General features: G+C 54.0%; 4 protein-coding genes across 16 annotated transcripts in view; 2 read left to right on the top strand and 2 right to left on the bottom strand.

Moving 5' to 3' along the window:
• The window catches only part of BIN3 (bridging integrator 3), a 49,312-nt gene extending 44,813 nt beyond the window's left edge, over window positions 1-4,499 (top strand). For 2 of the 4 annotated variants that reach the window (XM_025395343.1, XM_025395342.1), the window contains 3 exons: window positions 531-672; window positions 854-988; window positions 3,625-4,499. In XM_025395343.1, the coding sequence (XP_025251128.1) occupies window positions 531-672; window positions 854-988; window positions 3,625-3,771 (424 nt within the window). In that variant the 3' untranslated portion in view covers window positions 3,772-4,499. Of the gene's footprint in view, window positions 1-530; window positions 673-853; window positions 989-2,192; window positions 2,350-3,624 lie in introns of all 4 variants that reach the window. The other 2 variants (XR_003120934.1, XM_025395341.1) reach the window with 2 other exon arrangements.
• Window positions 4,500-4,739: 240 nt separating this feature from the next.
• Window positions 4,740-19,874, bottom strand: CCAR2 (cell cycle and apoptosis regulator 2). Of its 4 annotated transcripts, none has more exons than XM_025395326.1 (21): window positions 18,993-19,874; window positions 18,579-18,674; window positions 18,224-18,315; window positions 17,703-17,794; window positions 17,377-17,491; window positions 17,076-17,205; window positions 16,489-16,585; window positions 12,032-12,151; window positions 10,864-11,086; window positions 10,674-10,787; window positions 10,175-10,338; window positions 9,583-9,754; window positions 9,267-9,497; window positions 8,932-9,168; window positions 7,661-7,805; window positions 7,447-7,529; window positions 6,717-6,863; window positions 6,474-6,585; window positions 6,189-6,377; window positions 5,847-6,052; window positions 4,740-5,568 (listed from the first exon to the last, which is right to left on the bottom strand). In XM_025395326.1, the coding sequence occupies exons 2-21, from the start codon at window positions 18,634-18,636 to the stop codon at window positions 5,524-5,526; spliced, it is 2,772 nt and encodes a 923-aa protein (XP_025251111.1). In that variant the 5' UTR covers window positions 18,637-18,674; window positions 18,993-19,874; the 3' UTR covers window positions 4,740-5,523. The 4 variants fall into 4 exon arrangements, with proteins under 4 accessions (XP_025251111.1, XP_025251114.1, XP_025251110.1 ...); XM_025395329.1 differs by having other exon boundaries at window positions 7,447-7,526; XM_025395325.1 differs by having other exon boundaries at window positions 19,569-19,779.
• Window positions 18,791-21,260, top strand: LOC112630132 (collagen alpha-1(VII) chain-like). The gene is made up of 2 exons (XM_025394314.1): window positions 18,791-18,800; window positions 19,065-21,260. The coding sequence occupies exons 1-2, from the start codon at window positions 18,791-18,793 to the stop codon at window positions 19,973-19,975; spliced, it is 921 nt and encodes a 306-aa protein (XP_025250099.1). The 3' UTR covers window positions 19,976-21,260.
• C8H8orf58 (chromosome 8 C8orf58 homolog) lies at window positions 20,254-24,803 on the bottom strand. Of its 7 annotated transcripts, none has more exons than XM_025395338.1 (7): window positions 24,650-24,803; window positions 23,049-23,527; window positions 22,560-22,700; window positions 22,310-22,418; window positions 22,078-22,190; window positions 21,749-21,855; window positions 20,254-21,202 (listed from the first exon to the last, which is right to left on the bottom strand). In XM_025395338.1, exons 1-7 carry the CDS (start codon window positions 24,687-24,689, stop codon window positions 21,091-21,093), a joined length of 1,101 nt encoding a protein of 366 aa, XP_025251123.1. In that variant the 5' UTR covers window positions 24,690-24,803; the 3' UTR covers window positions 20,254-21,090. The 7 variants fall into 7 exon arrangements, with proteins under 7 accessions (XP_025251123.1, XP_025251124.1, XP_025251125.1 ...); XM_025395339.1 differs by having other exon boundaries at window positions 21,749-21,831; XM_025395340.1 differs by lacking the exon at window positions 21,749-21,855.
• Window positions 24,804-24,941: the final 138 nt, after the last annotated feature.

The raw sequence follows: 24,941 nt of genomic DNA, 5'->3' as shown, positions 1-24,941 counted from the left end.
TTCAGATTTCAGTTCTGCCACCTGCCAGTGGCACTGTGAGGGCTGGAAAGGGCGCCAGACAGAGAACATGGACACCTGTGTTGTCTTCTAGACCTTTTCGGCCCAATGGTGACCTTGGATGAGTCATAGGTCATCTCTCTGTCCTCAGTTTCCCTCCTTTTTAAAAGTGAGGTCTTGGCCAGATGACTTCAAGGCACCTTCCCCACAATCCTCTAGTCCATTGTGTGTTAAAGCTCACAGGAGGTGGGGGTCAGGGCACCTTTCATTCCTGGGCCACCCTGTGCTGCCGGACTCCCGGGACCTGGCCCACAGCCCCACCCCCTCTCATTTGCCCTCACCCCACGACATTGTCCGCTTTCGCACAAGCTCCGGGGGACAGGGCCTCATCTGTCTTGTTCACGGTGAACTCCCCAAGACCTAGAGCAGGGTCTGGCACTTAGTAGGTGCTCAGGGCACATTTATGGAAAAGTGAGTGCTGACCAGGCTGCCCCTCCAAGAGCGGGCCCATCTCCAGCCAGCTTGTCCCACAGGTTCGGCAGCGTCTTCCCGAGCCTCAACATGGCGGTGAAGCGGCGGGAACAGGCCTTGCAGGACTATAGGAGGCTGCAGGCCAAGGTGGAGAAGTATGAGGAAAAGGAGAAGACGGGGCCAGTGCTGGCCAAGCTCCACCAGGTACCAGGGGAGACAGGCGGGCAGGGGCTGGACAGATGGGCCACTGTGGTCACCTGTGGTAAGTCCCTCCCTTCACCTGGGGACACCAGGACCAAGACACCAGCCGTCCCCACCCCACCCATCCCATATCCCACACCCAGCAGTGAGACAGAGCTTTGACAGCCAGGGTCTTGTTCCCTAGGCGCGAGAGGAGCTGCGGCCTGTGCGGGAGGACTTCGAGGCCAAGAACAGGCAGCTGCTGGAGGAGATGCCGCGCTTCTACGGCAGCCGCCTCGACTACTTCCAGCCCAGCTTTGAGTCCCTCATCCGAGCACAGGTGAGGCCCAGGCGCTCTTCCTCTGGGTGGACATAGCTCATGCCACTCCCTGTTACCCATGCTGGAAGGGTGGCTTAGCCATTCTCCACAAAGACAGGGCACCCACCCTAGGCACGGCCCCAAAAGAATTCATTCCAGTGCCAGAGTCCCCGGCTCGGCGACTTGGGAACCCTGTCTGCTGCTAGAGTCCTCACGTTGCTCTGGTGAATCCCAGAGCAAGCATGGCCAAAGTTCCCTTTTGTCCAGCAGTTCCTCCCTGGATCTCTCTGCATTTCACTCTAAGTAGCCCCTCTGCCCCGCACCCTCAGGTGTGCAGGTTCTTGATCTGGGGTGGTGCTGAGGAGAAAGGGATCTGGAGAGTGGAGGCCTATTCTGAGAACTCAGTTCCCCTCCCCTACCCACCCTGAGCCAGTCTTCTTTTTAGCAGGAAACGGCAGGAGTCCTGCCTTGGAGCCACTAGGGAAGGAGTGCCAGAGCCCTGGGGAGAGCCACACTCAGGGCTGCTGCTAGGGCCCTGGGGTGGAAAGGCAGGCATGGGGGCACCACGGGGGGTCAGACACAGGCCAGGCCCCAGTGTCCCCTTCCACTCGGGGATGGGAGGACACGGAGTGGCAACACCTGTGGCTCCCACGCTCCTCACCCTCCTCCATCTTCAAGCCTTTAGCAAGGATTGTTCCCCCAACTGGCAAAATAGAAAAGGGTGGGCACCCATGCCAGAAGCGGGTCCCTTCCACACAGGACCCTGTTGATGGCTCGTACTCAGCGACAGCCTCAGTACCCCAACACCCTTAGCGGCCATCTGCGCCAGGTCCCTGAGCTGCAGACTGCGCCACCTGAGTGGGCATTTGGCGCCCTCCAGTGGCCGTTCCCTACCGGCCCCGCAGTCACAGCCACGAAGCCCTGGCCCGCACACCCACCCTGCCGGGCCGAAGTCAGGGTGGCCACCCACCCCAATCAGGACGCCTGAGCAGGGTTCATGCTAGGGCTGGGCCTTGTCAGTGACTCACGTACTTGGGCCTGTGCCATCTGTAGGCAGCATGAGACCTAGAGCCTTCTGCAGGAGGGGTGGGGACTTCTCCCGACACTTGCTCCTGCAGCGAGGGCTCCCTTCAGCCGCCCCATTGGGTTCACGGGAGACCTGGCCCTGCCCCTTCCTTACTGTCACCTAGGTGCTGCCCTACACCCTCCCTCCTGTTGCTCACAGGAGGAAGCCACAGGGTGCCAGGCTCTCGCATGCCCAGGTTGGAGCAGATGGGAGGCCAGGGATGCCCTGTAACCAGGCAGCATTGCTGGGGGCTGTTGACTGCCTCCTGGGCCCCAGCCTCCTCCTCGCCCGCCTGGCTGCCATTAGTCATGGAGAAGTGAGCATCCCCGGTGACTCAGTGCGCAGTGGCTTAGGCAGGGAGGGGCGGGTAGGGCAGCCCTCCCCCAGCCCAGAGGTGACAGCAGTGTTGAGACCAGCTCACTTTAGCTCCCCGTCGGCCGGCAGAAATCTCGCCTCAGGAGTGTCAGCCGTGGGTCCCTGCCCCACCTGGCATTTCCCACAAGGTCCCCTTAGTGTCTAGAGCTGCTCCTCGTGTCTAGAGTGCAAAGCGTGGAAGCTTTCAGGAAACTGCATGTGTTCATTGGGTCGTGAGATAGAAACTGAGGCAGAAGTGGCCCCTGTTGTCTGTGGAAAAGCCCCTGGTCCTCAGCCATCTGTGAGAACTGACAGGCCTCCCCATTCCTCCACCTGCCCCACCCTCATCCCTGTATCCCTTCCCACCCCGGTTCTGGTGCCTCCCTAGAGGGACCCTGGCAGTGAACCTGGCCTCTGAGCTGTCCCCTTGGCCACACAGCTTGGGCCATGAGCAAGGGTGGGATGCAAGTTGGGAGGGAATGGAAGGCTAGACGGGCATCCCCTTTCTCGCCTGTGCTTCTAAAGCTGGCTTAGGGCTTTGGGAGCCACCAGTCTACTGTACCCTCTTTTTTTTTTTTTTTTTTGAGACGGAGTCTCGCTCTGCCGCCCAGGCTGGAGTGCAGTGGCCGGATCTCAGCTCACTGCAAGCTCCGCCTCCCGAGTTCACGCCATTCTCCTGCCTCAGCCTCGCGAGTAGCTGGGACTACAGGCGCCCGCCACCTCGCCCGGCTAGTTTTTTGTATTTTTTAGTAGAGACGGGGTTTCACCGTGTCAGCCAGGATGGTCTCGATCTCCTGACCTCGTGATCCGCCCATCTCGGCCTCCCAAAGTGCTGGGATTACAGGCTTGAGCCACCGCGCCCGGCCCGTACCCTCTTTCTGCCATGGACAAAAGCCGTGGGTTCTCCCCTAGCTTACAAAAAGTAAAACTCGTCATGATGCCCAACATCCCACAGTTGCCCTAGGAGGCCCATGCCTTCCTGCACCTGCTGCTGGGGAAACCAGGCGCCCAAAGCAGGGGCACCTCCACCTGCAGCCACTGAGGCCCTGTTGCTCCCCGGCTCGTTTTGGTTCAGTCTTAGCTAGAGCCTTTCCATGCCCTGCACATTCCCAAAGGCACACTGCTACACAGCTCCAGAGGGGTGAGGGCAGGGGGTAGCAGAGGAGTGTGAGCCTCTCGCCCTCTGAAGCACATGGTTTTCTGGAGCCAGCATGTGCCAACCCACCGCCTCCCCCAGGTTGTGTACTACTCGGAAATGCACAAGATCTTTGGAGACCTGACCCAGCAGCTTGACCAGCCAGGCCACTCCGATGAGCAGCGGGAGCAGGAGAACGAGGCCAAACTCAGTGAGCTCCGGGCCCTCTCCATTGTGGCCGATGACTGAATCCCCGTCACTCTTGGACGACTCCTGTGACACGGTCAGCCTCGCTCGTCCTTGCCCTTCTCAGGGCTAACTGCTCCTCTCACAGGCTGGGGACAGAGGTGGCCCTGGTTCACTTGCCGGCCCTTTGCAATGAATGACTCTTCCTGAGCCTGGCACCAGGATCCCTAGACAGGCCGCCGTCTCCCCACTCACAGCCCCAGCAGGTAAGCAGTGTAGACAAACCCTTGGGGCTTTTTTATTTGGAGAACCGTCCAGCATGCATCCTGGCCCATGGCCTGAGCAAGCTGCAGCCCTTCTGAAGCCGTGGGCTTTGTCGGCTCAGTTGGGGGTCTTAGCCCTGCATGCATTGTGGGCATCAAATCTACCTCCAAAAGACCCATCCTGGGGAGCCCTCTGGCCCCTCGTTGCCTTTTCACTTAAAAGCCTCTTTTTTTCTGGGAGAGGCCCTGAACCCTGCCCAGGAGAGCTGTTCCTCCACCCTGGCAGGCCCTCAGCCAGCTTCCTAGCAAGACAAAAGCTACCCTCGTGACTTTGGGACCCAAGTCGTTGGGGTTCCTGAGGTCACTGAGAACTGTTACCTCGGGACCTCAAACTGTCAGTGGAACTGTCCCACCACACAGAATGTCCCACAAGAATTCGCATGTCTCAAAGCAAAAACAGTGGGTTTGTGTCTCACCTGAGTATTTGGAATTTTATTTTTTCAAGTAAAGTTTTCAATGAAATGTCCACATGGTATTGTTATAACTTAGGGCGAGCAGGGGAAATTCCTCTTCCAGGGCCTGCTGCCCTCCGCTGAGCAGCAGCACCCTCCAGCAGGCAGCCCAGCACACAGGGGTCTGTGTGCGCCTCCCCGGCCCTGCCCCACCTTTTGGAGTGAACTGCACCGTGGTCCAGCAGAGATGCTGGGCGGAAGGGCACGCAGGCAAGCCTAGGAGAGGAGTAGGAAGAGCTGTGGAGGACACGCTCGGTTTGTTTTTGACTTTGGTTTATTTAAAAAACAAGCCAAAAAAAAAAAAAAAACCCAACTTTATATACAAAGTCAAACTGAAACCACGGATTATGGAAAGAGGCAAGAATTATGGGTAACAGGGGAGAAGGCTGGGCCAGAGCCAATACCACATTCTGAACACAGGAGCCACGGGAAAGAGGTGCTGGTTTCTTCTGGCAAATCTGGGGTGACTGAACACAGTGTTCTATTGGCAAACCCAGCCCAACACTGAGCACTTTCTAGCATGGACTCCATTCCCGTGATGGCCAAGGGAGACCCTTCCCCCAGCAGCCTGCATCTGGAACCTAGCAGAGCCTGTGCCATCCGGAGGAGGGGTTGCTTAGCCCCAGCCAGGCTCCACGGCTGTCTCTTCAGTTCAGTTCACTGACATCAGACCTTGTCACACACTTGAAAAGCCTTTTTCTCCCCTGTCTTATTCTAAACTGGAAAAGGACAGGAGAAAGTCAGCACAAGACTAAAAGGGCCCCAGGAGAAATACCAAGGTCGAGGGCAATATGACATTCTAGGGGTGCAAAAGATGTTGTATTTAGTTGTTAACTGGAACCGGGGTTCCTCACACATCCATCCCACATAGCACAGCCCCCAGCCTGATGGCCTGCCGTCCCCTAGAGGCTGAGCATGGGGTCAGCCACCCCTGCCCTGGCTCCCAGGTCTCGCTCCCGCTGCTTTCTGGTACCGCAAGGGCTCCAACTTTGCCGAGCGCCACCGCTGCCCTCACAGGATGGCAGTTCCGTGTGAGGCCGTCAGTTGCTAGGTGCCGGCTCCTCTTTCTCCACCCAGCTGTCAGCCTGTTTGAAACAGATGTACCCAGAATCAGGCCTGGCAAGGCGATCTGAGGACTGCGGACTGTCTCCTGCTGGGAAGCTCCCGCTCGCTGCACGCTGCTGACTGCTCAATTCCCAGAGAACCTGCAACCAGGGGCGCACAGCCTGGCAAGCGACGGAAGGAAGAAGCTGGTGCCTGCTGGCCCTCTGGTCACTCCGGACATAGGGGCAAGCACCCTTCCAGGGGTTTCTGGAGCTCAGGGAAAGGAGCTGTGCTGCCTCCTGGTCCACCCCCACCTTACCTTTTCCACCACCCGCTGGATCTCCAGCTGCAGGGGGGTCAGGCGCCTGCGGAGCTCCTGCAGCAGCCGCTGGAGCTGGCTCTTCTGTCGCTCCGCCATCCGAGCGGTCTCCTCAGCCTCCGCCAGCCGGGCTCGCAGCTCCTGCATCTCTGCCGCCAGCGTCTTATTCGTTACTTCAGTGGCTGAGAAACGGTTATGGCTCTCCTCTGCAAGGTGGAGGAGGAAACAGAGGGACAACTGCTCCATCAAGGCTCAGAGCACAGGGCAGGGCCTGAGCCTAAGCAACGGGTTCCCTACTGGTCTGCACGTGCCCCCGTGGTGGATGCAGCCCCAGGCCCTCACCCAGCTTCAACTCCAGTGTGTGGATCTTGTTCTCTAGGTAGAGCCGGCCACTGTCCTGCTGCTCCGCGCGCTGCAGCAGGCTCCCCACGTTGATCAGGCTGCCATTGTGGGACACCAAGGCTTTGTGTTCCGTAGGGGCGGCACCTGGCTTCGTGCTCTTCCCAGAAGGGGGCAGCAGGTCCAGGTTTCCTAGAGGGAACCATGAAAAAGATTGCAGGATGGGGTCTCCGGAGAGGGCAGCCTGCCCTACCCGTGCCCAGGAAGGCTGCAGGGCTCAGGACATACCAAAGAGCACCTCCTCGGGAAGGCCACCGTCCAGGCCCTCCTGGCGGCTGTACTGAAGGCTCCGGTACTGGCAGATGTTCTGGGTCACCACCCTGCTGACCAGCTGCTTGGCCTGCAGAAAACATACCCCCAGACACCTGCTGACCAGAAGGCCCAGTCCCCGACCCTGGCTGTGGGCAGGAACCTGGAGCAGGAGCAAGTGCAGGCCTGTGCCCATGTGCTGAGGCAGAAGAAAGAAGGTACCTGCTCTGCACTGAGCCGGATCCCAAGGGTAAGGAGGATCCTCTCCAAGTCTCGCCGGTGCAAGTAGCCACACCAGTTGGCATCAAAGAACACAAAAGCAAGCAGACAGTCCAAGGGGAGCACAGCAGAGGGATCCAGCTCCTTGGGCTGCAAAGAAAACAAAGATGAGCAGGATTTTCAAATAGTTCCCTCAGTGGCTCTATCGCCCAGGATTCAGCCTGTTCAGAATCCAGTGGCTCGGGCCACATGCAGCTCAGGCCACATGCAGTAATGCATGCCTAAAGTCTCTGCTACTGGGGAGGCTAAGGCAGGAGAATCACTTGAACCCAGGAGTTCGAAGCTGCAGTGCACTATGCTCATGCCTGTCAACCACTGTGCTCCAGCCTGGGCAACATAGCGAGACCCCGTCTCTAAAACACAAAACATCAAGCAGCCTGGCTGATGTTCATCACACCCAAGCCAGCCTTCCTCTCTGGGGCACTTTCACAAAAGCTCCTGTGCTCCTCTCTCAGGAGAGGATCAAATACCTCTCTCCCATTCACCCCGACAGACACTGAAATGTTCTCCTGGAGCCTATGAACGTGCCCTTCCATGAGCCAAGGACCACACTGTGTGTTGGGTCCATCAAGAAAGGAAATCACTGGTAAGCATCCTTCTCCCAGGAGTGTGCCGAAGGCCTTGCCAAGCCTCACCACCACTAAGGCCCAGAGAGGTGGAGAAGAGGCCTCACCATGTCCTGAAGTGAAGAGAACTCCATCTCTGACTGGTTTGAGGCAACGGACCGGACCTCCGAATCCTCCAGCTTTGCTCCTGCTACAGAAAGCCCAAGATAAATGGAGAGCAGGGCCCACCCAGCTCCACAGTCCAAAAATTAAAACCAGCTTGTCCACAGGTGGAAAGCCACATCCCGAGCCTGCGAGCTCCCCTCTCACCACTCAACATACCAAACTCCTCCTCTCCATCATCCCTCAGAAGCAACAGTTCTGGGTCCAGGGCCATCTCACACAGGTCCTCGGAAGCCTCGCCCCGGGGTTTTTCTTCTTCCTCTCCCCCAGAGGAGGGTGGTTTGGGCAAAAGCCCATCCTCCTTCTAGGGAGGCAGACGAAGGTGATTAGAAGGAAGGCAGTTACCGTAATTACCAATAGTAATCATGGCTGACACCTGAGTAATAAGTATGCCCCGGGCACTGTATGGAGGGCTCTAGACACCATCTCATTTCATGTATTTAATTTCATTAAGTGGAACTCAGAGTATGCCAGGGCATCACCAGACACCTGGGCTTTTTTCCTCAGGAGTTGATCTTAGTCCCAGAAGAAATTACATTTATTTGATAGTATTTAAACAAAAAACAGCTGGGCACGGTGGCTCACGCCTGTAATCCCAGCACTCCTGAGGTCAGGAGTTCAAGACCAGCCAGGCCAACATGGTGAAACCCCATCTCTACAAAAGTACAAAACTTAGCCAGGCATGGTGGTGGGTGCCTATGATCTCAGCTACTCGAGAGGCTGAGGCAGGAGAACCGCTTGAACCTGGGAGGCAGAGGTTGCAGTGAGCTGAGGTTGTGCCACTGCACTCCAGCCTGGGCGACAGAGCAAGACTCCATCTCAAAGAAAAAAAAAGACTAGTATTTTAGAAAAGGTTTACAAATTTTATTGTTTACTTTTTTCCAAGAGAGTCTTGCTCTCTCACCCAGGGCGGAGTGCAGTGGCACGACCTTGGCTCACTGCAACCTCCACCTCCCTTGGTTCAAGGATTCTCCTGCCTCAGCCTCCTGAGTAGCTAAGAATACAGACATGCACCACCACGCCCAGCTAATTTCTGTATTTTTAGTAGAGACAGGGTTTTACCATATTGGCCAGGCTGGTCTCAAACTCCTGACCTCGTGATCTGCCCGCCTTGGCCTCCCAAAGTGCTGGGATTACACCCCACCTACAATATTTTCTAGTTAACCATCAGACCATCAAAGCACCCCACTCTGCTAAGCATTCTCAGTGACTGGGGTTTCTATGCTGTCAGGCTCCTCAGTCATGCTCCCTGCACTCCTCTGCGCCACCTTCCCTTCCACTAGGTGTGCCACTTACTAGCTGTGTGGCCTCAGTGCGTGCTGAGCAAGGGAGTGGGGAATGAGCTAGGGCGCAGGAAGCACTCAGAGCCCAGGGTGAAGATGCGTGGTCACGGTAAGCACTACGACAGCCTGAGGTGGCAGGGTACTCACCAGTGGGGGCTCTGACTCGGCAGCCGGGCCCTCATTCTGTGCCTCATCCTTGGGCTCCTTGACCACCTCCTCTTTGATGGCTTCTTCCTCCTTGGTGGCTTCCTCCTTGGCCGCCTCCTCCTTCTCAGGTTCAGGTGGGGACACGACCTTTTCAGGAAGGCTCAGCAGCATCTTATAAACCCTATAGCCAAAATCCCTCTGGAGCATCTCCAGAAACAGCTCAGCCAGCACCATCACCTGACGGGGATGTGGCAGGGTCCATGAGCATCAGGAAGAAAGACTGCTCAAGGCCCACAGATCCCAGCCCATAGCCTCCCCAAGACTCTGACACCTGCCTCAAAAGAGATCCTTTCTTTTGGCCTCCGATCCTCCACAATCCCATGGAGGGACAGGTTCACACAGCCAGGGCGTGCGATGACAGCAGGTTCTAGCGGGGGTGGAGGGGCCTCTGGGAGATCAGTGTCCGTTTCCTGCTGTGTGCTGGCCTCTGAAGTTTCTGCGTTCCGTCTAGAAGTGTCTGCTGCTTGCTCCAAGGCGTCCGGTGCCTGTTCAGTAGGCTCCATTTCCTGTGACAATAGCCAAGATGAGACCCTCTGGGTCCCAGGATCAGGCCACCTATATCTCCCGCTGCTGGCTAAGGCACAGCCTTACCCCTGGTACCTCCTGGGTCGAAGGAGCTGCCTCTGCAGCTTTCTGCTGGCACAGGGCCTCCCACTCCTCCAAAGTAGGCATGATGGTCCAGACGTCCGGCAGGTACACCACCACTGTCTGGAGCCGCCGGGGGGGTCCCGGCTGCAGGTACTGAAACTCGGCAAAGCGCCACCTGCACATAGCAAAAGGAAGTACTAACTTCGTTACTGACCACTCCACGCAGACACCACATTCACAGGCAAGGGCTTCAGTTTCCAGTCAGCACTCAATAAGCACATACTGCAAGCCAAGCTTTGAAAACACAACAGCAAAGCTACAGACCAAGTCCTCAAGAAATGGTCATGGGGAGGCCGCAACCATACAAGCACCCTACAAGGTGTGAGGACAACTCGAGGGAGTCTCAAGTGCAGCCTGGGGCTCAGCCGGCTTTTGGCATACACCCCACCCTAGCCTGAGGCAGCAGAGGGGGCAGGAGCGGGACTAGGGGGCAGAAGAGAGCTAACCAGCAGAAAGGGGCAGGGACTGGGCCTCCCCAACAAAACCTCCCCAACCTGCTGGGTTGGTACAGCCGAGGCTCAGGAAGCCCACTCACCACTTGGTGCAGCCACTCAAGTCAATGCCGGTCTGGGCCTGCGCACAGCGGATGGCGGTGCGCACCAGCACCTGTGGGTCAGCCTGGGGGTCGAGGCCATCCAGGGAAGGAGACCATTCACCCCCAACCAGCACTGCCTCTTCTTCTTTTCTGCCCAGCAAAAACTGCAAAAAGACATCAGGGATACGAAACAAAAAACTCTGTTACCTGGGTCTCCCACTGCAGGGCAAGGCTGCCGCACATCAGGATGAAGGGAGCAGGAAGTGGGGAAGTCCATCACACAGTGAGGTCTCTATCTGCTAACATGAGCCAGCCACCTAGCTCTCTCTGACTAGTCAGAACAGCTCTGAGCTGTACCTTCCTCCTGGGTAAAATGAGGGGCATTCGGCTCTGAGATGCCTCGTTTCTGTGCATTCAGGAACAGGAGCCGAGCACTCGAAACATGACAGGTTCTGGACATTACCAGTGAATGCATCTCCTCCTGCCCTCCAGCTCTTACCTTAATCTGCTTCAGAGGATGCTCTGGCGTCTCCCTTGGCTCAGCCATGTCATCCACAAAGAGCATGCAACAACGATACAATTCCTCCAACCCGGGGGAAGAGAGCAGTAGTACCTGTGCAGGACGAGACACTCAGAGCTGCCTTCAGCCTCCAGAAATCAGGTTAAGTGACAGACACCTGTCAGCTTACCTTGGAACTATAAGCGGGGTCACTGTCTGCAGGGATGGGCTCAGCACCAGCATCTGGAGCTGCCTCCTTTTCAGAAGAGACCTGGATCCGGCTCGGGTGATGGAGGGAAAAGGGTTGGCTCAGAGGGAAGGCTGACAGCCAACTCAGATGCACGGACAGAAAATCTGAGGGGACCAGGAGGCTGCGGTAACGACGCTGGAGTTCTAGGAAGTCACAGACGGGGCTACAGGAAGACAACAAGGGAATCCAGACTGAGCAAACACTAAAAATTACAAATGAAACCATCAAAGAGTTTTAAAAATGGGCAAATTTTTTTTAGTCTGAGAAAGAACTTTTGAAGTAAGGCACCTCTCAAGGAAGCTAGATCAGATCTGACCACTTAACTTACAACCTCTAGATGGCAAAAGTCAAACTAGGAAAGGGAAAAAAGAAAACACTTATAATACAGGACAAAGAAACGGATCATTGCCTTAATGTAAAAGAACTTACAAATCAGTAACAAAAAGTTCAAAAGCCTAAAACAGAAAATTGACATCAATAGGTTCTTAAGAGAAATACATAAGAATTAAAAGCCCATGAAAATATGCTCAATCTCACTTATAATTAAAGAAATGCAAATCACATTATCATGTGTCACCAACTAGACAAAGATGAAAAAGTCAGCTAACAGTGTTGGGAAAGGCATGGGGAAATAAGGATTCCGTACCCCACTGGTGGCAGCAGAATGGGCACAGCCTCTTCGGGAGAACTAGCAATAGATATGGAAGCTTAAAGCAAAGCCTTTGAGCCAGCTGCTCCATTTCTAGGAATTGATCTCAACAAATACACAGGTGTAGGTAGAAGGATGTTCATTCCAAGAAAATTTAGGATAGAGTGCTAATGGAGAACTGGTTAAATAAATCATGTTCATCCATTCAATGAATACTGTGTAGTTGCCAAAAAAAAAAAAAAACTGGATCTAATAAATGTTCATATGAAATAAAATCTAAAGTACATTCAGTGAAAAGGCAAACCACCAAACAGTATGTACAACAGGTTTCCATGTGCTTTTTGTTTTGTAAGAAAAGGCTGTGAGAACACACATGTGCACTTGCATAGACCCCATCTTATTTACATGAGAAACTATTACCAGCAGCAAGTCTCAGCCCACCTCAGCCTCGCCACTCACCTGTCCACAGTGTAGGGAGTGAGGTGGACCCGGTAAGGAGGCAGGTCATGCCTTGGCTTCTTAGCACCCCAGGGCTCTCCAGCAGCCCGCTGTTTGCGTTTCTTGGAGTCATAGTCATCACTAGAGGTTGACCCATCACCAACAGTAAGAAAACGCATTGTTATATGTATTCAATACACACTGAACCAAAAGAATTGGAAACAAGCGCAATCCCTCACATTCAATACATGGAAAAATAAGCCATGCTAACAGCCATATGACAGAATGTTACAAAGATATTAAAATGGATATTTACACTCTTTTAACAACATAGAAAAACATTCCTGTTAAGCAAAGAGCACACTCTGCAACATTGTATACACAGTAGGCCTGAGCTACTGCAAAAACAACTTTAGAAGACTGAAAGGAAATAAAATATTAATGGTGGAAGCCTCCAGTAAGCTTACAAATAATTTTCCATTTTTCTGCACTTCATAAATTATAGTTAACATGTTTTTTTGAAATGAGAAAAAAACTCATTTCTCTTTTAAAAACAAGGGACGCATATATGAATCCATGCTATGCGTTCTATAAAATTTATTAGAAGAGACAGTTACAAGGTGCCTGTAATCCCAACACTTAGGGAGGCCGAGGTGGGCGGATCACTTGAGGTCAGGAGTTCGAGACCAGCCTGGCCAACATGGTGAAACCCTGTCTCTACTAAAAATACAAAAAAGTAGCCAAGTGTGGTTGCACATGTCTGTAATCCTAGCTACTCAGAAGGCTGAGAGAGGAGAATCACTTGAACCCGGGAGGTGGAGGTGGCAGTGAGCCGAGATCACGCCATTGCACTCCAGCCTGGGCGACAGAGCGAGACTCTGTCTCCAAAAAAAAAAAAGAGTGACAGCTACAAATCCTTAATAATACACATTAAAGTCATAAAAACAAACCATTTGCTCCAATAGTTCCACTCTTGAAAATTTGTCCCAAGAAAGTTAATTCAAAAGAAGAAGAAAGGCTACACATAGTGAAAAAATAGGAAGCAGCATAAACAGAGTAAAAAACCAAATACCCAGATTTTTATAGTAAATAAAAACAATCACGCAGCCATTAAAACACTCAGGATTATGCTGCAATATGGAAAACTGTTTATAAATACACAAAAATAATTTGAACTCTAAGATTAAAACTGCAAAAAGCATGCACATGTATAGATTTAAACTAGAACACAGGAGAAAGGAGTAGCAAGAGATTTTCCTTTTTTTTTTTTTTTGAGACAGTCTCGCTCCGTTGCCCAGGCAGGAGTGCAGTGGCGTGATGTCAGCTCACTACAACTTCCGCCTCCCGGGTTCAAGCAATTCTCCTGCCTCAGCCTCCCGAGTAGCTGGGAATACAGGTACCCACCACCATGCCTGGCTAATTTTTTTTTAGTAGAAATGGGGTTTCACTATCTTGGCCAGGCTGGTTTTGAACTCCTGACCTCAAGTGATCTGCCTGCCTCAGCCTCCCAAAGTGCTAGGATTACAGCTGTGAGCCACCGCACCTGGCCTACATATTTCTATTATTTTAATTTTATATAATAGCATGTACTGCTTTACACATTTTTATAAGTCACTACAGTATTACACTATAACTACATTGTAAGTACAATAGATATGGGTACAATAAATAAAAATAATTGAGAAGAAAAAACCTTTAGACCATTCATTATAAAGTACCAGACTGATAAGGGGAAAAGCCCCCATGTCACATGAGAGAAATAAAATCAACTGTCATTTATCTGTGCCTCGGTAACTGAGTTGATTGTATTTACCGGAAGATTTCTGTTCTGCCTTTTAGACCTGCCTGGGTCATTTCCCTATTCATCACACCCCAGTGACTAAGCTGAACAGATTTATCATGAGGCCTGTTCTTTTCTGTTGGCCTGGGTCACTTCCATGTGCGTGAGCATCTGCATCCTAAAGTGGCCTTATTCTCAAGCCCCGATGGGATGTCAGTAGCCCGTGTGTCTAACAGAAGACCCATGCCAAAGCCGCTGTGACAACCTTCCAGCTCACAGTAATGCCATTGGCCTCTAGCTAAACTGTTATGATCCACTCAACGGTGTACACTGTGTGGCCACTTTCCTCCCCTTCCTGTACACTGTCAGGAGGTCATAAGGCAGCACCAGGGGCTGACCTCTCAGGAACCACAGCAGCAGAGCCCACCCAGGTACACCTGTCTAAAAACCGCAGCTCAGTAGTAGCTGCTCAATAAAGACATTGTTCTCTGCATCCCAAAGCCAGGAATTCAAAATAAAGCTTGGCTTTCATGCAAAACATTAATGTGGTTGAGTCCTTCATAAAAGTTGCAAAACTAAATAAATAAAAGTTACTGCCCCAGAATGACCTACTTTGTACCACCCTTGGCCCCACTCTGCACATTCTCTCTACTGACCGATGTTAATATCATATTTCCTTCCCAATGGTGGTATAGGTTGAGTATCCCTTACCTGAAATGCTTAGGACCAGAAGCGTCCTGGGTTTGGAATGTTTTTTAGATTTTGCAGTATTTGCATTATACCTACTGGCTGAGCATCCCAAATCCAAAACTCCAAATCTGAAATGCTTAATAAACATTTCCTTTGAGCACCATGTCAGCACTCAAAAGTTCTGGATTTGAGAGTATTTTGGGTTTTAGGATTTAGGATGCTCAACCTGTACATCCTTTCTGTAGAAGCTGTGATACTGAAGCTAATGGCCAAAGTAATACAACAGACCTTGCATGGGTCTCAGCACATCCAGGACAATCAAATGCAACTGACTAGAGAAAGCCTGAAATTAACCCTAAAGCAGAAAGTCCACAGCAGTCACAGAGCTTCACCCAGGCTACGCTGTCTCAGAAGGCACCTGCTGTGATTTTGTAATGAAGCCTTTAATAAACTCACACAATGTGAGAGGTAGAAGATCCTTGGAAACTGAGGACCAGGAAGATGCACACGACAAGAGAAGTGGGTAAATGCAAAACATATACCAGCCACTGGATATACTTATATACTTATGAATATGGTGTCTACAATGGAGAATAGGACACAGGGTTTCAAGTAGTGGAAACCCCATGGCAAACAATCCCAAAGCTTCCCCCTAGTTAGAATTCACAATGGTGAATTCCCACACCTGTAATCCCAGCGCTTTGGGAGGCTGAGGTGGGAGGATCACTTGAGCCCAGGAGTTCGAAACCAGCCTGGGCAACATGGCAAAACCCTTTCTCTGCCCCCCACAAAAATAAATAAATATTTACTTCTTTTTTGTAGAGATAGGTTCCCAAAGCACTGGGATCTATAGGCATGAGCCACTGCACCCAGCCTTACAAAAAACGTTTTAAAAAATTAGTCAAGCATGGTGGTGCACACCTGCAGTCCCAGCTACTCCAGAGGCCGAGGCAGGAAGATGGCTTGTGCCAGAGAGATCAAGGCTGCAATGAGCCATGATCACGCCACCACACTCCACTCTGCGTGACAGAGCAAGACCTTGTCTCAAAAAAAAAAAAAAAAAATAGGGTTAAGGGTTACATGAGATTTCCCATTTGTCAAAATTGTCAAGATTTGTGCATTTCAATCTACGTAAGTTCCACCTTAAATTTTTTTACCTTAACAAAATCAAGTAGGAGCAGTGAGTAGATGGAGGTAGAGATGAAAAAGAATGGTAGCTGATACTTGAAGCAGCTAGGTAATGGGTATAAGGTTCCTCATACCTTTCTGTTTACCTTGCATATACTAAAATTCTCCACTATGACAAATTTAAAATGAAGACAGAACTAGAACAAGTCTTAAATCAGGCTAGAGCTTAACTTTTAAAGGTACAAGCAAAACACTCAGGGAGAGTGAGACTGAGGAAGGAACACGTGAACTGGAGAGAGGACAGGACAGCATGCTCCTGGTGGTCCCCAATGCTACAGATGAGACAGGATCACCAGGATACCCTAAAGGCCCAAATCAGCCATGCTTGCTCCACACATGGCTGAGAAAGCTACCTGCATGTCCAAGGCAGAGTGCAATATACACCTTCTAACAGCATACTTATGAGAATAGTGTCTATAAAGGAACGTTTTAAACAACTAAAAGAGATACTGCAGTGTTACTTTTGACATGTTACTATTGAGTTTCCATTCCTGTCATCTCAACTTAGGGACTAGAAACAAAAGAGTATTTAAGAAATATCTCAACATGACATTTTCAAAGATGAACTGTATCAACTCCCTACTTGCTAAACCACTGTATAAAATTCCAATATTTTTATATACATTTCAGTGTGTCCACATACTTCAGAGAAAAGGGACTAGGATCTAGCTGCAGGCAGAGAATGTCAGTGGTAAGCATAGCCACCTTCCAAGCAGTAGACCTGGCTTCACTTCCTGGCCAACACAACAAAATAATAATAATAAAATAAAGAGAATGTTAGTGTCAACAAGTGGCCAAAAAAGGAACATCATCCTCTTACCTTCGGCCCTGATCCAACCGTCCATGAGGGCCCCGGGCAGGAAATCTGTTCAGGTGGCTCAGGTGAAGTGTGTGGGATGTCTGGAAGAGACTCAGAGCTGCAGAAAGGAAATGACTGGTGACTCAAAAACCCTTAAAAACCAGCTGGGCGCAGTAGCTCACATCTGTAATCCCAGCACTTTGGGGGGATAATACGGATGGATCACTTGAAGTCAGGAGTTCAAGACTAGCCTGGCAAACACGGTGAAACCCCGTCTCTACTAGAAATACAAAAAATTAGCCAGGCGAGGTGGTGAATGTCTGTAGTCCCAGCTACTCAGGAGGCTGAGGCAGGAGAATGGCTTGAACCCAGGAGGTGGAGGTTGCAACGAGCCAAGATCGGGTCATTGCACTCCAGCCTGGGCAACAGAGCGAGACTCCATCAAAAAAAAAAAAAAATTCCTAAACACCTATCCAAATCACCCACCTTTCTTCCAGTACACAGAAGTACCCACCTCTACGCTAATGGACTTTCAGCAACAACCTGAAAGTCCACTGATCCAGACTACCCCATAAAGCCACACTCAACAAAGTGCCACTCGTACTCACGCTTCTGAGGAAAGAGTGGGGGAATCCGGTGAGGCTGGAAGATCAACTGAGGCTGAGCTCCCAGGATCCCTTGCTTCTGGCCCAGGGCTGCTACATGCAGAAGGGGAGGTGCTGGGGACTTCAGTAGGGGCTGCAGAACAGGAGCCAGGAAATTCAGGGGACCCCATGGTTGAGGCACTCACTACCTTGGAAAGATGCAGTCCCACCCCCCTGAGAAAAGTCAGGGTTTTGCCCAGCTGTCAGGGCACAGGGGCTTCCATCCCTCCCCTTTCCAATGCACATGCTAAGGAGAGATGAATACCTGGTTGGAGAGCGTTTGCACCTTGACAGCATTCCAGGGCACTGCCTGGCCTGGGTTGTATGCAGCCTTCACCAGCACCTTCTCACCCAGCTGGGGCAGCCGGCCCTTCACCACACTGCCAGCACACAAGCCAGGAGGCCCCGTTAGGAGAGGGACCCTGGCCAAGCCACCCTGACTGCCCCATGAGGCCTTTCCCATCAAGATTTCCCACACCTTGCGCAAAAACAGCAAAGCAATGGCTTTGGGGAGGGGGGTGGGCAATACCAGCACGGTGACAGAACTGAATCCAATAAGCATTTCCAGTAGGGGACCAACCTCAAGCCTACCTTAGCTGAAAAAAGACCTCTTCATCCACAACCCCAAAGTAGTCATGCAAGCTGGTAACAATACCAGTGAAGACCCGCTGTTTCTCCCCACCCTGTAAGAAAAGGGAGTAGTTGAAAAATAAAAGAGAGGAAGCTGGACAAAATCACACTCTGCCATGAAAGTCTCATCTCGACCCACACCCCTGCTCAGCGTACTGCATCAAGAGTTCACACAGAGTGAAGTACAGGTGTGTGGTGGGGCATACTCCATCATTAAGGGTCGGGGCATGTTTGAGCTGGTTCTTGACCCACAACCTTCTTCTAGGACTTCCAGTTCATTAATTCCAAGATGTATGCTAAAGATTTCCCTGGAGCGAGAAATGAAGATGCCCCAGTCTGAAGGCTATCTGGGAAACTCCGTATTAGCCTACTACCAGGAGAGGGGTCAGAAATGATAAACACTATTATGTAAGAGATGAAGAGCACCAGGCCTCCGTGCATCCAGTCCCAAGGGCAGAAACTACAAGGGATGCCCAACCTACCTGAAGGTGCCTGGCATTCTGGGACAGTTCTGTGGCCACAGGAGGAGTGAGCAAACCAGGAGGAGGGCCCAGAAGAGATGTTGAAGCTGTGCCTATGGGGAAAGAGAAGCAATCTACAGGAACCACCCCTACCACCTTAAGCACTGACTGACTAGAGTCAACCAAAGGATGTGGTAAATCCAAAGGCTACAGCTCCAGCCAGTTCCTCCACAGGGCTTCACTGGCAACCACGGTGGGAATCTCCTGTTTTCCAGAGGAACATCAGCAGCAAATTGCTCTCCACCAGGGAAACCCCAAACTAACTCCACAGCACATACTTCCCAGGATGAGGCCAGGTAGGGAAAAAAGTGATCACCTGAGAAGTTGCGTCCCCCTGGAAGTGGGTTGATCCGCTGGCGCTTAAACTGGGACATTGGGAACGCTGTCCTCTTTCAGAGTCGTGGGGAAAAGCCTTCAATCCAAAAAGAAAGAAGTTAACAGCTCACACGGGAAATTTCCATCTATACCCGGAAAAGTGGAGAATCTTAAGTAAGGATATTAATGAAAACAGGGAGGTGGGTAATGAGAATGAATGAAGGCAATGGATGGAGAGAATATAGAGAAGTAAGAAATGGAACAATAAATTACATTGTTTCAGTTTGCCCTCACAATAACCTAGTGGTGGGTCATATTGTCATGCTGTTTTACAGACAAGGAAACTGGTGCTCAGAGAGAATCAAGAGACTTGCCCGGAGCCACATAATCAGGTAGTGACAAAACTGGTACTCACACCCAGGCCACCCAACAACTTAGCGCTCCTCTCACTATGCCACGCCACCCCCAGAGTAGTTGGCGGGGTGAGGGGCTGGAGAGAGCCCCGATGACATTCCTTCATTCAAAAACATCCGCCAAAACCCTCCACGCAGGGCCCGGAAAAATGGAGGAGACCGGTGCCGGCGAGGAGATGGTGTGAGCCCTCTCCCCGGAAGCCCGACCCGTTGTTTCCTCGACCGGCTGGTAGGAAGGCAGCTCCCTGGCCGACCGAACGCGAAACCGGCTGCGCGCCACCCTCCTGCTCCCACGCTCCCGGGCCCTCCGCTCCGGCCTCAGCAGCCGCCAGCGCCAGGTCTCCCGGCAGGGCCGCGGCGAGGCCACCGAGGGAGGACTGAGGCGCGCGGTTTCTCCTCCTCCCGCCCGCCCCCAAGGCCGAGGCCGTTGCCAGGGAGACGGGACTTGCAGTCCAAAGAGGGGCTCGGCCCCTTCCGCGCCCCACGCATCTTCGCCGCCCGGCCCTCGCAGTCCCTCGGTCAGCGGAGGGACGGAGGGGCGAAGGGGCAGAGGGGCGGCGAGGGACCCCCTAACCCACCTGCGGGCCAGGGCAGCGACACCGGGGGGACAAAGACACCCGGAACCACCACAGCCGCTGCTGCCGCCGCCACCGGAAGCGCCTCTCCGGAAGCGCGACCACTGGTCGGAAGCTGCCACTCTCCCGGATATGGTCCCTCCCTCGTCTCCGCCGATCTCTCCCTTCCCCCACGCCGGCCTGCCATCCCGCGGCAACTGGGGAGCGGAAGTGCGCCTTCCCGGATCGGATGCGCGTCAGGAAGTCGCGCCTCGATAGTGTCCTCGCTAAAGAATCCCATCAGAAAAGAAGGCTTCGGATCATTGGTTCCGGAATCAAAGGCAGCGGGAGCCGGACTACCCCAAACACAAGGAACCCCCGACTGCTTACCACGCCCGCCTCCCTCTGGCAGTCGAGACTGCAGCAGATGAGGAAACCAGCCCCTCCTGACTGGAGGAGGAGGATGCCTATCAGTGGCCATTTCTAAGAGACATTCCTGTGTCTGACTCAAGCCAGTGACCCCCATGCCTATAGCCAGTCAGGAATCAGTGCCCTAATTCTCAAATATGAAATCTAAGAGGCCTCAATGAAGTGGCCTGCTCAAAATCTTGCCAGAGATCGGCCATTTTAGTCCCCATTAGCAATCCCATGCCCCCCTTATCCCTCCAGCCTTACTTTCCCCATTCCTATTCACTTAACGTTTACAAAGCACTTTGAGGCAGTTTAATCTCACTTTATCCTCATAACAAGTCTGTGAGGTAGGTAGGGCAGGCATCATTATTCCCAGCTGGAAACTGTGGCTCAGAAAGGTTGATTTAGGGTCTAAAAACTAGTACAGGCATCTGGTTTGAGTTAGGGCCTGTAAACGTTAGCACGGGGGAGAGAAGCTGAGCACTGGCTTTGAAAGTTATTCTTCTGTTCCCAGGCTGTCCCTGATCTTCCTCATTTCTGGTGCAGTCTTCAGGAGTCTGGGGCAAGACTCCATGCAGAGGCAGTCAAAGCCACACCGTTCTCTGTCCCAGGGCTGCCAGCACGGCTCTGAGGCAGAAAGCTCAGTAACTGCCCACTGGGGAATAAAGGTCAGTTCCATCCTTCTGCAGTGACCTCCCCCAGAATATCAACCCTTTGGATGCATTATTTCAGAAGAGATGGTTGGATCCAGCCAGCTTGCAACACTGACAGTCACACAGAGATATGCATACCATTGTGCATAAATACACATCTGCAACATGCTGGGCCCAGACAGGTCACCGTGTCAAAAACACTCCATGGACACCTGATAATGAGTGAGTTCACATTGTGGAAGCCCAGGGATTTCTGGTGAGGAGGAACAGCCCTGGAGCTGCCGCATCTTGGGGGCCTCTCAAGAAACCAGGGCTCCTGACCAGACTGCTTAGAGGAGAAAGATTCACCCTCCACTCAAGAGAGGAGGGCAGGCATCAGCAGCTTTTCCTGGCAATGTGGAGAAGCAGCAACAGGGCAAAGGGCGAGGAAGACTTCACAGCAAGTCCCCTCCACCCAGGGTCACCAGGTGCACCGAGAGGTCTCAGCCTACAGAAAGGTTTTGTGCTCGTTGTTTCTTAACCACTAATGACGGCATAAAGGTTTTCCGGTGGGGGCGGCACTGAGGCCTTTCAGGGAGGTCCCTGGACTCGATCCTGTGGAATAAAAAGAAGACATTAGGCTAGGAAGAGAAAATAAAACTAACAATGGTCCTAGAGTTGAGAGAACATGATTCATCTACTGGCAGGTAGCAGGGTGGGGGTGTGACCTGGGGCTGTTAAATGACTTGGTACTTCTTACCCCTGGAGAACTATTCGGTACAAGCCTCGAGGCATGATGGCCTTCACCCACTGTGAAATCCTTTGTGCTCCACCTTGCTCTCCCCACAAACCTGGGAGGTGGCCTAAATGTCAGCACTGAAGGTGAGGGGTTGCTGAGCTGGGGTAGGCAGATTTCCCACATTCTGGTCCTGGCTGTCGCTGACGTGTGGCTTTGGAAAAGCAACTACCCCCAACTGCACCCAGAACCCAGCCTCCTTATCTGCAAATAGGGTGTTTTAACTACTGTTTCTTCTAGCAGCCCCTCCCAGACTGCCTCTCAAGTTTCGCGGGGACAATACTGACAACTGGCATGACAATCTCTGCATCCTGGCTCATCAGTCTCCTCTCCGTGCCCTAACCTGGGCTGGGCACAGGGCTCACCTGGGGTCAGAGCCATCAGGAGGGGCAGGGGGCTCAGGGTGGTGGTGGCTTCTCCGGCAGATCCGGTTGAGCAGGACCTTGACCTTGTCCCAGTGGGAGAAATCCCGCTGAGCAGAGGAGGAGGGGTCACCAAGAGCCCTCCCCACACTCAGACCCCCAACCAAGCTCCCAGAGACAGCTGTCACCACAGCCAGGATGAGTCGCCTGCTCCAAACAGAATCAATCCTGTCATTTTCCCAGAGTTGCTGGCCCCCAGAATGCCCATGCATCCCCACCTCCCCTCCCCCCACTCCAGCCCACCACCTGCCCCACACACACCCGTCCCCTACCTTGTGTCCCTGGGAGGATGGCAAGTGGTACGCTGGCTCCACTGGGGTTTCTGGCAGCCTGGGAGGGTTGGCGCTGGGCACCTCCACCTTTGGAGGTGAAGCAGCCTTTGCCCCTTCAGAAAAAGAATCAGGTTGGCCAGGGCCAGAAGACACCCCATCAAGCTTCGGCTCAGAGGACCTGCTGGTGGGACCCCAGGCATGCAGGACAAAGGGCGACACGATGGCCCCTCACCTGTCTGCTCTGTCTGGCTTAGCAGCTCCCATGGCCGCTGCCCCCCATTACCTGGGGTGTGTAAGGGGGACGGTAAAGGGACTCGGGCTGACTCCTCCTCACCGGGATCCTGTGCACAGGAAAGACAGGTGATCAGGGCCTGGTTAGAGGGGTGAGGCTGTTCTGAGGGCAGCCACAGTTCCCGGGGTCCCATCTGTCCTCTCCCTCCCCAACTCGCTGGCCCGACTACCCCCACTCGAATCTCACTCACCCCTGGGGGCCTCTGGATCCGCAGCTGCAGGTAGAGCTGCTGGAGCCTTGCCATCTGCTCCAGCACTAGGCACAGGTGTTCCAGATAGCGAAGACCCTGCCCAGGGAGGCAGGCCCAGGCTCCAGGCCCCAGGCCCCCCACCTGCGGGACATTGTGAGATAGGGGAGATTTCAATCAGGCTCCTTCCCTACCCCAAGCAGCCAGGCTGGGCTCAGCCAGCAGATAGGAGCGGAGTGGACCCCGAGGAGGAACACACGCAGCCAGCTTCCCCACTGCCCAGCGGGGCATGGTGCCAGGCAGGGCCTGTAGCTGCCCAGCTCCTCTGTGGAGGTGGCCACGCACAAATGGAAGTGGGGTGCAGCAAGAATCTAGGACACAACCCAGCAATTAGGGGCAGGGAGTGCCGCACCCGGAGAGAGCTCCAGGGAGAACCAGAGGAGCTAGGCTGTCCATCCCGCTCTTAAACCCAGCCTGAGAGTGGGCACTCACCGCCTCTTCCTCCAGGCCTGCCTCTAGGTCTGTGTCTGCCTCCATGGACTCCGGTTCCCCTGCTCCAAAAAGCGGCACTTCACGCTCGCACTTGATGGGCGGCCGCAGGCAGCGGTGTTGTCCTGACAAGCTAGCGGGAGCTGTTGGGAGCCGGTGGGAACGCTCCAGCACTTGCCCCAGCTTCTGGCTGGCCAGGGGCTGGTCTACATGGGTTGGGGGCTCGGGACTCCCTGAGGATTCAACGTCCAGGGAGTCCTGAGAAAGGCCTGGTAAGGCAGCCAGGGGGCTGTCCCCAACTGCCATCTCCACTCCTGAGTCCCGGGAAGCCAGTTTGAGAAACAGCGCCTCCCTGTTGACACCTCTGAGCTTGTCACCTCTCTCCCAGGATGAGCACCCGTGGGCAGCGTCCGGGATCCGTCTGTAGGTGCTGGTGACTCCAGGCACTATGCAGCCCCGTGCCAGGCCCTCGCCAGTCCCATCTGCATGGAGAGTCAGTGTCAGGCTGGGCAGGCCACCCCCAACACCCCCAGCATTCCTGATGGCTGGCAGCACTGCCCCAGGGAGGAGTGTCCTGAACCAGTGAGGAAGGGTGGTCACTGGACAGCCACGGGCCGCCTGGATATGGCCCCAGCTATTTGGGAGATGTGTGGATGGGATTCCCTTCACAACAGTTGTTAGCGACAGGGAACCCGTGCTCTGAGCTCTGTGGTAGGCAAAGCCCTGGTAGGCCACATCCATCCATCCCTTAGATGGCCTGCGCCTGCGCTTCCCACCTAGGATCAGCCCACCATCTCCCAAGTCAGAAGTGGGGAGCCACAGGCTCTTCCGCTGCTCCCCAAGCGGGAGTAGGACTGTGTCCAGCTTCAGGGAGAGGGGAGAGGGTACAGAGAGGAAAGCCTGGGATCCAGTCTGCTCTCTGGGGGCCCCTGCGGCATCAGGATGCCAGGTGAAGTCTCTCCTGCAGCTCACGGGGAGAGTGATAAAAATCACCGCTCTAACCGATTTGGGTTTCTGTTGTAAGTTAGGAATAGTGAAGATTTTATGAGAAGTTTAAAATTAAAGAACTAAAGTGAAAGAAAGGGACGAAGGGACAGCATTAGCACCCCCTCACTGTCACCTCCGCCAGGCCCTCTCGCGACGAGGCGTACTGGCGGAGTGAACGGTACAGGAAACAGGCCGGGGGGAGCGGGGACGACCTGCGGGGCACGCGGGAGCCGGATGCCAACCCAGGCCCCTCTGGGCAAGGAAGTGGGCCAGGAGGTCACTGGGTGGGAGAGGGGTCCGCAGCCACGGAGGGGGCTGGGGCGCGGGCGGATTCCCACATCCTCAGACGGAGCGGGAAGGTGAGGGAAGCGAAGCCGGAGGAAGTGGGGCGGAGGCGGTGGCTGGTTTAACGCCTGAGTCCAGAGGGGCTCCAGCCTGCACGGCGTCCCCTGATGACCGCCTCTCCAGAGGGAGGCGGTGAGGGAGGCGCAGCGGGGCGGGCGCCGCCCGCCGGGTGCGCGGGGCTGGGCGAGGAGCTGAGAGAGGCTGCCCGGCTTGGGGGCGGGAGGCGGCTCCGGGGCGGGGGGGCCCGGTCAGCCTGGGGGTGGACGACTCACCCCGGCCGTCCACGGCGAAGGCGCGCCGCCGGCCCATCATGGCCCGCTCCCGGCCCCGGCCGCTGCAGCCTCCCGAGGATCCCGGCCCGAGTCCCTGCGGAGCGCGGGCAGCTCAGGGCGCGCGTCCCGACCCAGCTGGGCGCGGCCCCCGGACACTCCCAGCGGGGCTGGGGGGCGGAGGGCGGGGCGGCGGGGGGCGTGGCCTAGGGGGAGGGGAGAGGAAGAAGAGGGAGAGCGAGACGAGGAAGGGAGGGTCGAGGAGAGGGGAGGGGCGAGACGCGGGAGGGGGGGG

Source organism: Theropithecus gelada, chromosome 8, assembly GCF_003255815.1.
Source record: "Theropithecus gelada isolate Dixy chromosome 8, Tgel_1.0, whole genome shotgun sequence".
NCBI classification, from domain to species: Eukaryota; Metazoa; Chordata; class Mammalia; order Primates; family Cercopithecidae; genus Theropithecus; species Theropithecus gelada.
This window is presented reverse-complemented; position numbering and strand designations above follow the sequence as displayed.

What these genes read in the sequence shown, in the direction of transcription:
- C8H8orf58 (XM_025395333.1), bottom strand. Translation starts at nt 23,786, where the DNA reads ATGGATGTGGCCTACCAGGGCTTTGCCTACCACAGAGCTCAGAGCACG. An exon ending in CAGGCCTGGAGGAAGAGGCG is followed by an intron (nt 22,701 to 23,048) that starts GTGAGTGCCCAC and finishes AATGTCCCGCAG; the next exon opens with GTGGGGGGCCTGGGGCCTGG. An exon ending in AAGCCAGACAGAGCAGACAG is followed by an intron (nt 22,191 to 22,309) that starts GTGAGGGGCCAT and finishes CTTTTTCTGAAG; the next exon opens with GGGCAAAGGCTGCTTCACCT.
- CCAR2 (XM_025395326.1), bottom strand. Translation starts at nt 18,636, where the DNA reads ATGTCCCAGTTTAAGCGCCAGCGGATCAACCCACTTCCAGGGGGACGC. An exon ending in GAGGTCTTTTTTCAGCTAAG is followed by an intron (nt 17,492 to 17,702) that starts GTAGGCTTGAGG and finishes GTGTGCTGGCAG; the next exon opens with TGTGGTGAAGGGCCGGCTGC. An exon ending in ACTCCCTACACTGTGGACAG is followed by an intron (nt 11,087 to 12,031) that starts GTGAGTGGCGAG and finishes GTCTTCCTGTAG; the next exon opens with CCCCGTCTGTGACTTCCTAG.